Source organism: Echinops telfairi, unplaced genomic scaffold (genome assembly GCF_000313985.2).
Source record: "Echinops telfairi isolate 266 unplaced genomic scaffold, ASM31398v2 ScPeMD7_3509;HRSCAF=4178, whole genome shotgun sequence".
Classification (NCBI taxonomy): domain Eukaryota; kingdom Metazoa; phylum Chordata; class Mammalia; order Afrosoricida; family Tenrecidae; genus Echinops; species Echinops telfairi.
In genome coordinates, this window is record NW_022107407.1 from 13,684,344 (window position 1) to 13,702,604 (window position 18,261).

At 40.9% G+C, this 18,261-nt stretch overlaps 1 protein-coding gene across 1 annotated transcript; it reads right to left on the reverse strand.

The window, feature by feature from the left end:
• Positions 1-606: 606 nt before the first annotated feature.
• Positions 607-870, reverse strand: LOC115870943 (cyclin-dependent kinases regulatory subunit 2-like). The gene has a single exon (XM_045294227.1). The coding sequence runs from the start codon at positions 868-870 to the stop codon at positions 607-609; it is 264 nt and encodes an 87-aa protein (XP_045150162.1).
• Positions 871-18,261: the final 17,391 nt, after the last annotated feature.

An 18,261-nucleotide genomic window follows, 5' to 3' on the forward strand; every position in this document is an offset into this window, starting at 1 on the left:
GACAGCTCTGCTGAAACATTTTTACTGTGGTGACCTTGATGATATTTGAAATACCACTGGCATAGCAACATCACAGCAACACACAAGCCACAACAGTGTGAAGAACTTACAGTCCTGTCATGGGATATTGATATTGTTCTATCGTTTAAGCATTCTGTTGGGCCACTCAACAGGATGATTGTAAATAAGACCCGAGATTTGATTCTAACTAATAGAGTATGGTGAGGCTCTATATTCCTAACAGAATTGCCTTTGTTTTCACAATGGACTCGAAGAAGTAAGTTACCATGTTGTGGCATGAAAATTACAAGAAGTTTTTAGGAACTTGAAGCATTTTTTCCTTTTTTTTTTTAACAAATGAAACTTTATTATAAACAAAAGTAACAAGGTAAAAATCTAACAGGCAATTTACTTATACTCAAAAAAACTAAGGAAATTATGTCTTAAACACCTTCTAGTAATCTATTTGCAGTTACATTTAACTGAGCTTTGTTGCTGTGGAGAATACAGCTCATGCACAGGTGTGGACGGAAGATCTGTACATTTTTCAAGTATTCACTGAATACTACACCATATATACACATAAACATTGAACTTGAAGAAGATTTAATTGAACATCCCTATATAATCTTCATTTTGTTGTTGTTTTGGAAGCGGTCGTCTAAAGAGAAGAATATGTGGTTCTGGCTCATGAATCATGTAATGTACCCAGCCTAGACTTTGTTGAACACCAAGTGTCCTCCACTCCTCTTCAGACATTAGATGGGTTTTGGGTACTTGTTTGGAAAGTTCTCTGGGCAACATGGCATGCCGGTACTCGTAATGTTCATCGAAGTACTTGTCCGAATAGTATATTTGCTTGTGAGCCATCTGGCCGGTGGCGCAGCGGGACAGGTCGGTAAGAAAGGCACAGAGCAGGAGCAGCAGCACGGAAGGGCCCGGCAGGTAACAGCAGCCCATTTTTTTTCTAATAGTCAAAACTATCCAAAGTAAAATAAAACAAAACAAACTGAAAATAACTAGCTAAATAAAAAACCTTGAAGTTCTAATCTTTACAATCACAGGGAAGCAAATTCTGCCAAGAAGTTTGTTATATTTTAAAGTGAATTCTTCTCCCCATCAAGTTTTTCCAAACAGGAACACTTGACTGCGACACTCGTGGCAGGGTTGACTCATTCAAAAGCAACCCAGTCTAACAGTAACTGATCTCCTGACTTAAAGAAGCTGGGGAAGAGTACTGATTGCTCCAAACTACTAAATTTGCAGTAACTCAGTGAATCCTCGCCACTTAGCGCTTCGACTTCCGCGGCTTCACTCTATCCCGGTTTTTGCGTAACAGCGCATGCTCTGTCATAACTGCCACTGATTGGCTCATACGGTACACGCTTGATGCCATAAATAATATAATAAATAATAAATGATAATTGTAATGTCCAAAATGTTTTACTGTATTTTCCCTTTTTCGTTTAATAAATTGGGTAATACGAGTGTAATGGTGACTAAAGGGTGTTTTTTCATGTCCTCTATGCTCTAACTACGAAAATATTTGATTTACAAATAAGGAATCCTACTTCGCGGAATTTCATTTATCACGGTAGGGTCTAGAACCGATTAACCGCGATAAACGAGGGTTCACTGTATAGTTCAGAAAGTGAATTTTGAGTCCAGAATGAAGTTTAAACTGTACAAATATGAATGTGGATACAATTGGTAGAAGATTTGTTATGAATATCAAATGAGAGAATGTACTTGAGAGATATTGTTTGCTGAGAAAACGGTTGTTACTCTTAGGTTGGCCCAGCCTATGAGTCAGAATCAACTCAGTGGCAGTGAGTTTGGTTTGATCATGGAGAGGGACACTATATATTTGTTCCTGTTTCTGGCATCCCCTGACAAAGATAGTTGTCTGAGAACTTCTATGCCAGCTCACAAACTCTAGATTTTGGACCTGCCCTCAATTTTCTGATGGTCTCTAGTCAGTCCACAGGTTGTATTCATATAAGACTCACTTTCCTATGTCAAATCTCAGGGCACTAAGAGTTCAAAACCTGAACAGAATTATCCTGCACTTAGACTTGGAACCTGGGGACAGGCTTGGTGATGCAGTGTTTAAAATGCTAGACTGCGGACCGAAAAGTTGAAGCCAGCAGTGTCTCCACAGGAGAAAGGTGTTGCAAAGTTCTTTATAAACATGACAGCCTTGGAAACTCTACCAGGTAGTTACTCTGCCCCCTAGGGGGGTTATGAGTCAAAGTCAACTGAAGGACAAGGGGGTTGGTTTGGTTTTATCTCTCTCAGATAGTATTCTACATGAGGAGTCACAAGTCCCACTATGATTCTGAAGTAGATTTAGCTTCCCTGTTACTGTTGCTGCTATTTGTGGGTAAGTTTCTAGATCTTGGGAGCTTGGAAAAGAAGTATCTTGGGGCATCATTTTCTCATTGTTAAATATTGACTTGGAGGGAATAAACTTTTCAAAATTTATTTTATTTATTATTTTTCAAAAACCATTTTCTTGGGAGTTAACACAGATATCATATTGTTGCATAGTTCAGTCATATCAAGTAATATTGTATAATTGTTACTACAATCAGTTTGAAAACATTCTCTTCCTTCTTGAACTCCTTGACATCAGCTCCCCTTTCCCATCCTCCCCCTCTGTCCCGCCAGGAACCCTTCTTCTATTTGCTATCTCTATAGGCCTATCAATCAGGGGTTGCATATACCGAAAAAAAAAACCAACAGGAAAATACAACAAAAACTCAAGAGGGTCACCCTCAGTGACAAAATATACCTGAGATAAACCCCAATATGAACAAACAAATAAACAAAAAACCACAGATAATATTGAAAATCAGATCAGGCCCAATGTGCATGAGAAGGGGGATCAACTAACAAGGTTTTAGCCATTTAAGAAAGTTTTATCATTTTGATCTCCGACAGTCATCTCTTTAATGCACTCTGGTGACCAGTTTATTCCCGTCCCTCAATTATGGAGAGAGGGAGATCACTGGAGGCTTATGTCCTGCACCGAGCTCAGAAATCTTGGGCTCCCACTAACATCCATAGCCTTTTGCAAACCAGAATCTCACAATTTAAGATCTGATACTATTCACACATTTGGCTTCAGATTTTGTGATTTACAACCCTCAGTCACAGAAATTGGTGTGCTTCCTCCATGTGGTCTTAGTTGACATTTCACTTAGATGGCTGCTTGTTTGGAAATAAGCTTTTAAGACCCAAGATGCTGTTATTTTATCTGATAGCCAGGCACCCTCTAATTGTTTCACCACACTTTGCTATAGCACCCATATCTTCTGTGTTCACTTCCTGAGGGCGAGGAAATAAACTTTTTGGCTTCTTATAGCCCAGATAAGTTTTTCTCAAAATACCATATTTTTGAAATTCTTCTAGTAGTGTGTACAGGTGAGGCAATTTTTTGGTTGGGGACACATGGGATCAATTTCCTATATAGATTCTGCATGTACAATGACTATATTACAAAGCATCTTTAAAAAAAAGAGACTAACACACTGACTGGTGTAGGAGTCAGGATTCAGTTCTAGCAAGAAGGAAAATTAGGAATTATGTGGTAATTATATATTAGGGAGCTTTACAAGGCTTGCAAAGTATTCCAATATCTTTTAACATCCTCCCCCCCCCCCATGAACATTTTGAGGCTCCTCATATTACTGCTAGAATATCAAGATCTTATAGCAGGTAGTTATGGAAAGTACTTGCAGAATCAAGAGTGAGAGCTTTCTGGATTGGATAAATGGGCTGAGCATGTTAGAAGGAGGAAAACTCAATTTATTTTTGAATACTTGATTCAGAAGTTTATTGAGAATGGGACAATGTTCTCCGTTTAGGCTGACGGAGTAGAGACCAACTTAGGTATATGATCCAAGATGTCAATGAGAGTAGGACAAAGGAAGGAAGTGATAAAGGAGTTAAAAAAAAAAAAACCTCTATTAAGTCTTAAACATATGAGCACATCATCTTACTTAGTCCTCACAATTTTTTTTAAATTTTAATGTAATATTTTTATTGACATATTCTTCTCATTCCAATATATCCCTTCCCTTCCTGTAAAGTTCTGTGGTTCAATCCCATGGTGTGGGGTACACAATCATCAATGTTATCACCTCCCCTCTCCTACCTCCCCCCACCTCTCACTTCCTGTACCCTCAGGGAACCATTACTCCTGTCACTGCCTCTGAGGGGTCATCTTTCTTGATTACCATGTACAGAGAGATCTTAAATATGCAAATGAACATATGCAAATCTAACATGATTAATGAGGTATGTCACATAAAGACCTCACTAGTAAGGGGAAGAGAATCTTAAAGAACTAGAGGATAGTTATGTGGTTTGTCAGTGCCATACCACACCCTGGATTTATACTCTAATCCGTGTGACTCTTCTGAGAGGAACTGTTCAATTGTCTTGCTGGTGTAGTTTGGATCTCCATTACATCCACTCTCCTTCATATTGATTGGGTTGCATGTTTTTTTAATTTCTGATACCTCTTTCCATTGACACCTCATGATTACACAGGCTGGTATGCTTCCCATGTGGGCTTTGTTGCTTCCCTGTTAGATGGCCACTTGCTTAACTACAAACCTTTAAGACCCCATATGTTATATCTTTTGATAGTCAGGCACCATCAGCTTTTTTCACCACTTTTGCTTAGGTACCCATTTTGTCTTCAGCAATCGTGTCAGAAAGATGAATACCATACAATACCACATTATTAGAACAAATGAGATAAGATTTAAGTAGAGCCCCAAAGTCCATCTGCTTCCTTGTTGTGTTTACATATATATACATATATAAATAAATACACATATATTCATATCCATAGTTTTTTTTCCCTCATCCCCCCCCACCTCACTATTATGTTTGCCTCTTGTTCATCTCTCAGTAATTCCTCTCAGATATAATTCAATTGATCAAAAACAACAAGAAAAGCTACACACTTTATCAAGTTAGGTATTGGTGCTTCCATAATATAAGTGAGGAAGCCATGTCTCTAGTATGGAAAGCAATAGACTCTCATAGTAAAAAGCATGAGCCTTATAATAACACAGACCTTGTTTTAATCTGAGTCTACTGCTTGTTAGTTGCATAACTTTGGAAGAACTAATTAACCTATTCAAGCTCCTCCTTGTTCATCTGTAAAATGGTATGAAGTAATAAGCATTTCTGTTTTAGTATATTTGTTGTGAGGATTGAGATAATGTGGGCAAAGCACTTCACACACTGTATTGCTCCTGATAAGATATCAATGGCCGTTGCTATTGCAATGGGTCTTACAGTTTGAGTGTTACAATACAAACGCAAAAACCATAGAAAAACATGTTATCTCACATAATGAGATTAGGCCATTTTGACTCATGTGCTGAACTTTAGATACATATCTGTGGCCAGATGACTCCTATCTGCCAATTGATTTAGACTAGCCATGAGTAGAAGAATGTATAACTTACTTCAATTATTATCTTCTACCTTTGGATATATAACAACATACTAACCATTTTACTAACACAATTTTGTAATTTTTTAAAAAAAGCTTGAGTATACAAAAATAGATTTGTTCTGGTCCCCTCAAAGACAGCCAAAATATCATGCATTTTCTTAGTTAAGTTTGAACTAAGTAAAACTAGGATCTCAGAAGGAAATAGTGGGATATATATATGTATATATATATAAAAATATATAATTTTATTGTATTTTCAGTAGATGTTTACATAGCTAATTAGATTTTCATTTAACAATTTCTATACAACTTGTTATAGAGTTAGAAAGCCAGAAAGGGAAGACATGTTTAACATAATGTAATCTGAAATAATTTTTAAAAATTCAAACCTGAGTTGTAATATTGAACTAATACATGGGCAAAATATGAATAAAACACTAAAAATGTTTTTTGATGAAGGGAACATCAAAAAAATGGAAAGAATACACAGTTACTGTCATAAAATAACTAGTCAGCATTCAACAGTTTTTAAGAGGTTGTGTATGTGTAAGAAAAAGTGGTGCTGAAGAGAGTTTAGGCAGCAATGAAAGCATTAGTCAAAACCAGGCTCCAGGAATTTATGGCATACCAATTTAAATGTTTCACCAAGCTGATGAAGCACTGGAAACATTCACTAATTAGCCAGGAAATTTGGATGACAGCTACTGAGCCAACTGATAGAAATAAATCCATATTTGTACACACTCCAAAGAAAGGTGTCCCAAAAGAATGTTCAAATTACAAGACATTATGTAATACAGAATGCTCTTAAAATTGTCCTGAAGATCGCTCCCCAATGTTGCAGAGGTACCTGTGGTCCAAGGTGTTCTGCTTGAGGTTCAGGGTGGACTCAGAAGAGGATGTGGAACAAGGGATGTTCCCTAGCTACCACAGGTAGAGCCAGGATGTAATTGTCCATCTTATGCTGGCCTTGCTGAAGTCAGATTGTTTAGGATTACTTAGGATAACCTTTTCCCTTAATATTCAATTCTTGATGATTCAGAGACTACTTACTCATGCAAACGTCTTAGCTTCTGAAAATATACTCTGCCCCTCAAATCTATGACGTAGGCATAATTTCCTTGGCAGAGTAAGATGCCCATATTCAGATGATTATAATTATTCTTAAAAGATGCCAACTCAAGACTTATGGCACCATTTACCTTTCTTCAACCTGAAATCAATCCCTTTGGAATTCTCTGAGGTAAAGATACACTTGGGGTTGTGGGTGAGTGATAGGGAAGGTGAGGGAATTTGGGGGAGCAAACAATGAATGTGGGAAGAGAGGAAACACTAGAATTGATTGTGATTTTACAACTCATTTTAAGAATGATTTAACCATGGAAGCATATGATATGTGAATCCTCTATCAAGAAAAACCATGGGGAAGAAAAAAAAAGAAACCAAACTTGACCAGTGGTTATCATAGGTGAAAGGAAAAGAGTGGGTGCATAAGGGGCATCGAGTTTATGTCCATGGTGGTAGAATAAGATGGAAAAGGATACCAGTAGTTTTTGTCCAGCATGAGGAGTATAATCAATGACACTGAATTATACAAGTGGAAGTTGTGGAATTGGTGAATGTTCTGTTGAGTATATGGTGGTAGTCACCTAATCTGGTGTCGATTTAAGGATTAAGAGTGTAGGGGTGGAGTCTAGGCTGTCAATCGAAATAGCCAATGAGACTTCTGTGTGGGCATGGCCTTCTCCTGAGAACTCTGGGAAATCTGGTACTTCCTCCTTGGAGGCGGAAGACACCTCTCTCTCTCTGCCACTTCCTGGGAGATATTGCAGAAGACAAGTCACGTGGACGCAACCAGACCTCAGAAGCCGGAGAAGCCACAGAGAGACCCCTGCCAGCACTGAGATGCTTACAATGCCACTGGACCCAAAGACTTTCTACCCATTGGCTTGTGATCATCCTGCATTTGGCTTCATTGCATGTGTTTCGTGAGTCTGAGGAGGACTTTATAGATTGGCATTGAACGTATGGGCTAATATCAGACTTATGGCTTTGGACTGGACTGGATTGGGATGTTTTCTTTTTTCTTTTTTGGATGTTTTCTTAATGTACAAATTGATCTTGTATATAAACCTCTTCCTTTTACACATATGTGTGTCTATGAATTTGTTTTTCTAGTCCACCCAGACTAACACATATATTTTTTGCCACAATTGGGGAAAAAATACATGAATAACAATGACTACAACGAAGAAGAGAATGATGTTCTGGAACTGAATGTGGTGACAATTTTACAACTCTTCTTGATATGACTGAATTGTTTGACATGTGAATGAAGTGCTAATGAAACTGTTTTAAGAAAAGATAAACTTGGCGAGTAAGAGCTATCTTCGAATTTGCTATATATGTTTAAAGAAAATAGGAAAAGTAAGAGTTTTTTTCCTATGTAGAGTTCCATGTCACTGCTTTTTGATTCACATGCAAAAAGATAGCACAGTTTTTGTCAGTGCTCACGATATCTCCTTGCCTATTCCTATGTACATGCCGAAGACTTCCTGTATCTTTTTGACAGGATGCATTTTTCTGATCATGTTATTACATGAAGGAAGAAGGGAAGAATCTGTCTGAAATTCAGGGGTTCCCTTGGAGTGTCTGTTGGTGATTCTATGACAGGAAATAGCAGTAAATAAGCAATTTCTGCTATCAAAGATCGACAGCGGCCAGGTATCTCAGAGTTCAGCCATCTCAGAGAAATAATGTGTCACACAGCCTTGAGTCACAGAAGCACTGACTGATGATGGGTGCAATATAGAATGGTCAGCAAGAGAGGAAGAAGCTGAATATCAATTTTGGTAAGCTTGTCACTCATCCTTCTGCTGTAAATCATCTTTTGGGGGAGTGGATTGTGACCTTGAAGAATCAGTGCTGGAAAAGGTGGGTTTAATGTGAGGCATGAATAACTCTGAGAAGTGTAAGCAGTGTGTTTAACAGAAGCTAGCAGTGACCTGCCCATATCCCTTTAGGCCACCTCAAGGATATCCTGAAACAGGATCCAAAACATGCCAATGACTTTCCTAACCCCTCCGACAGAGCCATTCTCTAGCACTCCATGATGGCAGGCTGGCAGGCTGAAAAGTTAATGTCATCAGGATATACTCTTACCCAATGAAGGAGGAATGAAGAAGGAAGTGGTTTAAATAGAACATTGTTGAGAATAAGGAAAAGTTTGCATCAGACTTATATGCTGCCATCACACTTATTCAATCTGTATGTTGAGCAAATCATCCGAGAACGTGAATTATACGAAGACTGTGATGACAGGATTGGAGGAAGGCGAATTAACAACCTGCAATATGCAGCTGACACAACCTGGCTTGCAGTGTCAAGAGGACTTGAAGAACTTGCTGATGAAGATAAAATATCGCAGCCTTCAGTACGAGAAGTGACTCAATGTAAAGAAGACCAGAGTCCCTGCAACTGGATCAATAGGTGGCGCCATGTTCCATCAAGAAAAGATGGAAGTTGGGAAGGATTTTGCCTTGCCTGGATCACACTCAGTGCTGGTGAAAACAGCAATCAAGAGATCAAACAAAGCACCTCATTGATAAAATCTGCTCCACAAGGCCTCTCTAAAGTGCTGAAAATTAAGAACGTAATTTTGAAAATTAAGGTGTGCCTGACCCAAGCCATGTATTTTCAATTGCCCGTGTGCATGTGACAGTTGGACATTGAACAAGGAACACTGAAGGAGATTGGATGCTGATGAAGAATGCTGACTATCCAACGGACTGCCAAGGGAACACAGAGCTCTCTTGGAAGAAGCACAGAAAGAAATCTTAAAGGCAAGGATGGTGAGGCTTTGTCTCGTGTGCTTTGGACATGTCGTCAGGAGAGACCAGTCCCTGGAGAAGGCCACCAGGCTTGGTAAAGGGGCAGGAAAAAAAGAAAAAGGGAAGACCTTTTGTGATGGACTAATACAGTGGCTGCGATAATGGACTCAAACATCAGAAACGTGAGGATGGTGCAGCACCGGGCAGTGTTCAGTTCTGTTGCGCATGGGGTGATTATGAGTCAGAACCAGCTTGGTGGTACCAAACAATAATACTTTAAACCGGCGGTTCTCAACCTGTGGGTCACGACCCCTTTGGGGGTGAACGACCCTTTCACAGGGGTCGCCCGATTCACAACAGTAGAAAAATTACAGTGATGAAGTATCAACGAAAATAATTTTATGGTTGGGGGCTCACCACCACATGAGGAAATGCATTAAAGGGTTGCAGCATTGGGATAGTTGAGAACCACTGCTTTAAACACTCAAAGTCTGTTGACGTATTCAGGTAACAGGCACCAGAAGACCCAAAACAAAACAAAAGAAAAACATATTGTTGAGAATGAGGGAGGGCGGGGCAGAGACCAAAACCCACCTGTAGACAATGGGACATCCCCTCACAGAGGGGTCACAGGAAGGGCTGAGTCAACCAGGGTGCAGCATAGCACTGATGGAACACACATATTCCTCTGGTTCTTTGAGGCTTCCTCACCCCCACTATCATGGCCCCCATCCTGATTTTCACTTGCTGGCTATATCAGAGAATGTCCACTGGCACAGACAAGTGCTCACGACACACAGAATCCATGTCAGATGAACGCCTCAGGAACAAAAATAGTGGTACCAGGAGGGTAGGGGGAAGGTGGGGGAAAGTGGGGAAGAAAGGGGCACCATTCACACTGAGGGACACATAATACCCCCTCCAGGGGGATGAACAACGGAAACGTAGGTGAAGGGAGACAGCGGTTGGTGTAAGATATAAAAACAATAATAATTTATCAAGGGGTCATGAGGGTGCGAGGCGGGAGAAGGAGAGAAAAAGGAGGAGCAGATACCAAGGGCTCAAATAGAAAGTAAATGCTTAGAAAATGATGATGGCAACATTATGTACAAATATGCTTGATACAATTGGTGTATGGAATGCTACAAGAGCTGTAAGAGCCCCCAATAAAATGATTAAAAAAAACACACTCAAAAGTCAATAATGACATTATTCCTTTGCTGTCATTATCTCATTGCAGAAAGGTCAAAAGGACAACTGTTGAACCCATATTTATCTTCCTAAACAGGCTTAGTGTCTTTAGACACTTTCACAAATAAAGGATGGGACATTTCATAAACACTGTTTTTATCAAATGAGAATTTCTATTCCCAATGTATCATGTAGAGATATCTATGATGGCTTGGTGCTAGGCTTGATGTTGCAGGAACAGGTAAATAAATGCCTGCTCTGATATGAAAAATGAGATTTCTAGCAGCAAAGAAAGGATTTACTTTAGTTCTATTTTGGGGACCAGTGGAAGGACACCACAAGATGGCAATAGATAGCTGTTTCAAGATGCAAGTAAGTACTCCTACATTTGAAATCACTGACGTGTAAGCAGAACTTCCTCAGCTACCACTAAAACATGTGACCTGGGATGAAGCTTCCAGAGCCTGGACCTCAAATCCCTCCTCTGGCAGATTTAAAGATTAGATTCCATAAATAGACCCCAAAGTCTGTTTTGAATATCAGCGTCCTGGTCCCACATTCGACATTTTTACTTCAAAATAAATCCCTATTTTCTTTTATTTCTTTTTAAAATGATGTATTTTATTCTACATGGTTGCCAGTGCAGCATAAATGTCCACGTTCCCAGTTGCGGGGCGCTGATTAACGTGTCGAGCTCGGCCACCTTCCTCAGTCTTCCTTTTCAAAGGAGTCCTCACCTAGTAACGTAAACGCACTGCCACCTAGTGTCTTTGTCTGACCTTCCCAGTTGCAGTTGTTAATTTGGACCAATTACAGCGGGTTCTTAAAAAAAAATCACAGTGCTCAATGTAACTAATTAAGCTATTGTTGGAATCAAACCATCTATTGTTTGAAATGATAAGCTTATAAGCAGATAAGTGGCTCTGGTTGAATTGAAGCAGAGCATACCCCCTCCAGCATTTCGGAGCTTTAGGAGCTGAGCAGGAGAAATCAGCAATTTGTAATCCTTCTGCTCCATGATCTCTAAGATCACGTACAGCGGGGTTGTAAACATGATCAACATCTCAAAGTCTGACCTAGACCAGGCAAGATAGCACCTGCTTTTCCTTGGAGAAATATCATTTATCTCTTTATTTCCTTTATTTTCTTGCTTCTTTCCTCTTCTATTTTTCCCCCTTCTTCCTTTTCTCTGTCTCTCCCCTTTTCTAGCATCAGATTTGTTATTTATTAACTATTAAATTCTAGACACAGGGTTTCCATTCATACATTGTAGGTAAAATTCATAAAACAATGTTCTGTATAAAAAGATAGAATTCTGAAATCCCTCACTCATGGTTGGTTACCCAGCTAGAGGGTTTAAATCTAGAATGTGAAGACTCTCAGGCTTAGCTCATTAGTGGATCAAGTTAAGGCCTGATTTTAAGCTGCTTACAACCTTCGAAAGGAGTGATACCGCTTGCACAAAGAAAAGCAAATGATATAGGAAATGATAAGTGCCTTAAGATAGAGCCACGGTCAAATTAAAGGATCAATCCTTTCATCCGGATGAATATGACACGACATCTTAAGAGAGGCAGGGTGACCGGGAGGTTTATACAATGATGCTTTGGCAGTTAATATGGTTTTATCAACATTTTACTAACACTTCCTGTTTGCCTGGCTAGTTTGAAGGTGTGATATAAAATAATGCCATAGGACTTAAAGCCCAAATAGGGAAAATGTGTGCCCACCAATTCCAGTCTTCAGATTTCTATTATGTTCAGGCTTGCCAACCCTTTCCTCCTATACCTCATTATACCTTTCATTTGTGAGCCTCAGGAAAGCTTGGCTTCAACTAAGGCGGAATTAGTATTTGTTGAGCAACGCTTGTGTTATGTACAAATATTATCTCATTAAATGTCCCTCACTATAATGAGAGCCACAGAAATAGTTTTGAGTTTCAGTCCTTTTTTTAATTGCCTATCATTTTTTTAGTTAAATACTTTTATTGAGGGCTCTTACATCTCATCACAATCCATACATTCATCCATTGTGTCAGGCACATTTGTACATATGCCCCATCATCATTTTCAAAGCATTTTCTTTCTACTTGAGCCCTGATATCGGTTCCTCATTTTCCCTCTCCCTCCCCTGCCCGCTCTCCCTCATGAAACCTTGATAAGTTATTGATTGTTATTTTCATATCTTACATCGTCCTCTGTTGCCCATCACCCACTTTTTGGTTGTTCATCCCCCTGGGAGGGGGTTATCTCTACCATCATTGATGGCCCTGAGGGGGCTTATCTATCCTGGATTCCCTGTGTTGGGGGATCTTGTCTGTAGCAGTGTATGTGTTCTGGTCTAATCCAATATGTAAGGTAGAATTGAGGTCATGAGAGTGAAGCATTAAAGAACTAGAGGAAAGTTCTGTTTCATCGGTGCTATACTGCACTGTGACTGGCTCATCTCTACTTTGTGACCCTTCTGTGAGGAATTGTCCAATTGTCTATAGATGGTCTTTGGGTCTCCATTCCACGCCTCCATGCCCATTCACATTGGGCATTATTTTGTTCTGGGTCTTAGATGCCTGATACCTGATCCCATCGATACCACATGATCACACAGGCTGGTGTGCTTCTTTCATGTGGGCTTTGTTGCCTCTGAGCTAGATGGCCGCTTGTTTATCATCAAATCTTTAAGACCCCAGACACTATGTCTTTTGAGAGCTGGGCACCATCAGCTTTCTTTACCACATTTGCTTATGCACCCATTTGTCTTTAGCAATTGTGTTAGAAAGGAGAGCATCATTCCGTAATGCCAGCTTATTAGAACAATGTATTCTTGCATTGAGGGAGTACGTGAGTTGAAGCCCAATGTCCATCTGCAACCTTAATTCTTAATATATAGATATAAGTACATAAATCTATTTCCCTATTATTACATATAAATATATTTACATATATGCATGCCTGTATTTAGACCTCTATAAATGTCATTTGCCTCCCAGTTCTTTCCTCTATTTCCTTTTACTTTCCTCTTGTCCCATCATGTTTGGCCTTCATTTGGGTTTAATAATTCCTCATTGCTACATTGCCTTTGATTAAGCCCTACCAGGCATCCTATGCCCTTCTCTCCATTGATTTTAGTTCACTTGTTGTTGCCCTATCCCTGGGTTGGTCCCCACCTCTTCCTACCTTTTTCTCATCTCCTCTTGACCCATATACCCCCTGGCACTATCAGTCCTGTTCTTTTTGTCTCCAAATTGTTTATCCTACTTATCTTACCTAGGTGGACATGCAGAAACATCAATAAGCACAAAAATCAGGCAAAGCCAAACAAAACTACAAAGGAAGTGAAAAACAACCAAAAAATAAAAAATAAAAACAAAAAGAAAGCCACTGACAAAAATGGAGAAGCCTATAAATAGTTCAAGGTCTATTTGTTGGCCTTTACGAGTGTTTTCCAGTTGAGTCTGATGGGTGCCACACTTTGTCTCCAAAGTATATTTTGGGTGTTCCCCGGAGAGTTCATCACTTTGCTCCTCCCCTTGCTGCTCTGTTGCATGCCCTTAGTGTTTCTCCCCAGTGTGATGGGGTCAGATTGGGCACAGTTCCTGCACTGTGTCTTCAGTGTTGTCCCCCATAGTGCTATGGTTCAGTGAGGGACATTGTGTTTTGTGGTAGGGCCAGCCCTATGGTCCTCTCTGTTCATGGTCTGCTCTGAGCAGGAATATTGTCCTTGGGACTTGGTAGGCCAGGATGTGTTCCCCTCACTCTCCATCCATTTTTGTTTCTTCTGTGTGCTCTAATCAGATGATCCCCTCTTCCCAAACTGTAGCTTCAGTGCTGTCCCTTGAAGTGCATTATTTGGAGGTGGGAGTGGGGGGTGGTCTACATAGTTGGGATTGGGGCTGGCCCCCCGCAGACCTCTCTATTGGTTCCCTGGTACATGCTGTTATGTTGTATTCATGTCTTGGGGCATCAAGTTGAAGCCTGGTCTCTCTCTCCCTCTCCTGTGGAGATATAAATAATACCCTCCCCTTGGGTGGGTTAGTGCCCTGCTCTGCCCCTACCCATGTCTCTTTTTCCTCTTTCTTTCTTTCCCCCTCTATTTTGTTGGCTGCCTTATGTATTCCTGGATTGGGTTTTGCCCCTGCTATAGTACCTGGATGTCATTCCAGGAATGTATGTATATAGCAGCTTTTCCCCTATGCCCCATTTTTTAAAAAAAGCTTGCCTCAGTGGGCTCATGTTGTACTTGTCCTTTTGTGCTTGGCTTACTTCACTTAGCATGATTTCTTCCAGTTCTTCCCATGTAGCAATGTGCTTCATGTGTTCATCGCTGCTTTTTAGGGATACATAGTACTCCATTAAATGTATGTATCACAATTTTTTGATACATACATACATAATTCTTCCGTTGATGGAAATTTGAGTTGTTTTCAACTCCTTGCAATTGTGAACTGTGCCACGATGAACATTGGAGCACAGATGTCTGGCTGTGTTTTGTTTCTTGCCTCTTCTGGGTATATGCCCAGTGTGGGACTTTCTGGGTCATATGGTAGCTCGATTTCCATCTGTTTTAGATATCACCAAATCAATTTACATAGTGGCTGTACCTACAGGTCCACCAGCAGTGGATGAGAGTTCCTATCTCACCATAGCCCCTCCAACACTTGTTACTTTCTGATTTTTTGAATTAGGCTATCTTTGAGGGTGTTAGGTGGTATCTCATAGTTGTTTCAATTTGGCTAATGATCGGGAACATTTTATCATATGTTTATTGGCCATTTGGCTTCTGCCCTTGTGAAACTTCTGTTCAGGTGGCGGGGAGTGGCCTGGAGGCCGGTAGTGGCCTGTCAAAGAAAAGACAGGGGGAAAAGAAGAAAAAGAGAGAAAGGGGAAAACACACACACACACACACAGCAAAAACAAAACAAAACAAAAAACCAAACAAACAAAGAAAAAAGAAAAACTGAGCCTGCTTAGGCTGTGGCAGGAAAATGAGAAGAGATAGAAGAAGGAGAAAAAAGAAGAAAATAAAGAAAGAGATAGCTGAGCCCCGTGCCATGCTGGGTGCAGCACTGCCTTGTGTAGTGTGGAGCACTGCCACAGGGGACTGGCTGGAGCTCTCCTGCTGGGTGGGCAGAGTTGCTCTCGGCAGAGGGTAGGGGGCTGGGAGCCAGCAGTGGCATGTGGAAGGAAAGAGAGGGAGAGGAGAGAAGAAAAGAAAAAAAAAGGGAGAAGAAAGAAAGAGAAAAGAAAGAGAAAGATGAAAAAACACACAACTGTGCTCACTGAGCCCAACTGTGGTGAAAAAGAGAGAAGAAAGAGAGCAGACGAAAATAAAGAATAGAGGTTTCCACAGCACCGAAGAGTGCTGGAGAGGACTGTCGTAGCTGCCTTGTGTAGTGTGCAGCACCCCCACCAGGGGCCGGCTGGAGCTCCCCCCACTGTTTGGGCAGAGTTTCCTTAGGCGGAGGGTAGTGGCACAGAAGCCAGCAGTGGCATGTGAAAGGAAAGAGAGAAAGAGAAGAATTAAAAAATGAAGAATAAAGAGAGAAAAATAAAAATAAAACCTGGGCCCACTGAGACTGACTGTGGTGGGAAAGAGAGAAGGGAGAGAGAAGAGAGAAGAGAGAAGAAAAAGAATAAAAAGTAAGGAGATAGCTGTGCCCTGATTGCCTGACCGTGGGGCTGGAGGAGTTCCAACCCTGCCTCAAAGTGGTGGGGTGGAGTGCCTGCTTGGTGTAGGGTCCCACAGATGTTGGGCAGGATTACCCTCATAGGCAAGACCACAGCAGAGGTCAGGTAGAGGTTCCCACAGCGGTGTGGAGCACTGGAGATGACTGATATAGCTGCCTTGTGCTGTATGTAGCACTGCAGCAGGAATAGGGAAGTTCCCCCAGCCATGTGTACAGAGAAAGGATCGGCCAGCCATGTGAAGGACAGGCAGGACCTCCCCCGCTGCATGCAGGACTACTGAGGGAAGACAGTAGCTCCCCCTGGTGGGCTTGTGAAGTTGCCCAGTAGCTCACAGAAGTTATTTCCCCCTGGCCAACTAGAATTAAATTAAATTAAATTGGCCCCCTGGCTATGAGTTCTATGTTTGTGCTCAGTGAGATTATTCTGAGGCTTAGGTTTGCTCCAGAGTTCTCTTTGTTATGTTGAAAGTCTCCTTCTTTGTAGCTAACTTCTGTCATTCCTTTGCTCTGAGTCCCTTATCATGTTAATGTACGCTAAAGGGCCTCTTCTGCAAGTTTGTCTTGAAGTTAAACAATGAGCCTGGGATTTGAAGTTTTTACTGAGAACATATTTTTCCTCTTTTTTATATTGAGCTTATGGGGTGCCCCAATTTCGGGGAGGAGATCTAGGTTATCAGAGAGGTGGTTTTCTTCTTGGCCAACTGTAACTGAATTCACCCCCTGGGTTATGGCTACCCACTTGTGCTCTGCCACACTGCAATCTGACTCAGGTAAATTTCCTGATGTCTTTTCAATTGCTGCAAGTATATGGCTACCCACGCCAACTTCTAGGCTACAAGCACACAGTAGCTAACAGTGTGGCGAGCTCTGGTGTGGGGTCTTGTGACTAGCTTTCAGAGTCTCTCTTCGAGTCTGGAATTATGATCACTTTTAGATAGCAGCCTTGGGTAATCGCTGTGCACTGCGGGACTAGGATACTGGCAAGGGCTCAGGTCTGGAGCCCGCGAACCCAGCACAATGAACCTAGAGAGTTTTAGTGTGTTATTGGTTCGCTTTGTGAGTGAAAATTAAAAAAAAAAAAAAAAGTCGGGGTCTGGACCAGACTCTTCTACCCTGATCAAATTTTAGGATTTGGTCTCCCAGTCTCATTCTCCCTACCTTTTAATTTTCTGGCCTGGCATCAGAAACTCTGGGCAGGTAAATCTACCTGGATACCATCTTCCCTCTCCAAGTTTCAATCTTAATCTAACTTTTTAATAAAGGAAATATTCACTCCTCCATCACAAAACTGAATCCAGGTGAGATATTACTTATTGATATAATGATATTGATCAATATGATGGCCAAGTTTGTGTACCAACTTGGTCTGGCCATGACTGTCAGTAGCTTGACAGCTTTGAGGTAGTATGGCAGTTAAAGAAAGAAATATCATGTAATCACTTTCATAATGAGATCTGCTATGTGCAGCCAGTCAGTTGAAAGATTGTTTTCTCAGGGCTGTGGCTGGCATCAAATATATGTGCATATTCTGGTAAAGCTCTCTAAAATGTTTTGCTTAATCTGGATCCTGCACCTGGCTCATCACAATCTGACCTCTGGTTCTTTGCACGTGAATTAGTGGTCTGCTGTATTTCCTCTCAGCTCATTATCCTCTGCAGTTGATAAGCTAGATGCCTACCATCTTAACTGTCAATGTGGTGTTTGTCAGCCCCTGCAACTCAGTGAATCAGGAGAAGCTTCCAGCCTGCCATTTGACCCATTGACTTGGGCCTTACTGTCTTCCATAATCCTATGAGCCATTTCCTTGTGCTGAAGTTCTCTATGCATAAACTTCACATGGTCTTGTTGATCTAAAGAACCCTGTGGAAGGCTTGTGTAAGTGAACAAAGGAGGGGGTAGAATGGCTAAAGAGAATTGATGTTGTCGCTTTTTTGTTGTACATTGTTGCTTGGATTTGCTCTGTCTTGTTTTTATGCATGTTGTTGTCTCTGCAGGCCTGTCTGGATAGGACAGACTGGATGAACAATCTGGAGGAGAAAACAACGGGACTGACAGTTCCGGGGGGACATGGGAGAGGG

Excerpts from the sequence above, each read along its gene's own strand:
- LOC115870943 (XM_045294227.1), bottom strand. The coding sequence starts at position 870 with ATGGCTCACAAGCAAATATACTATTCGGACAAGTACTTCGATGAACAT.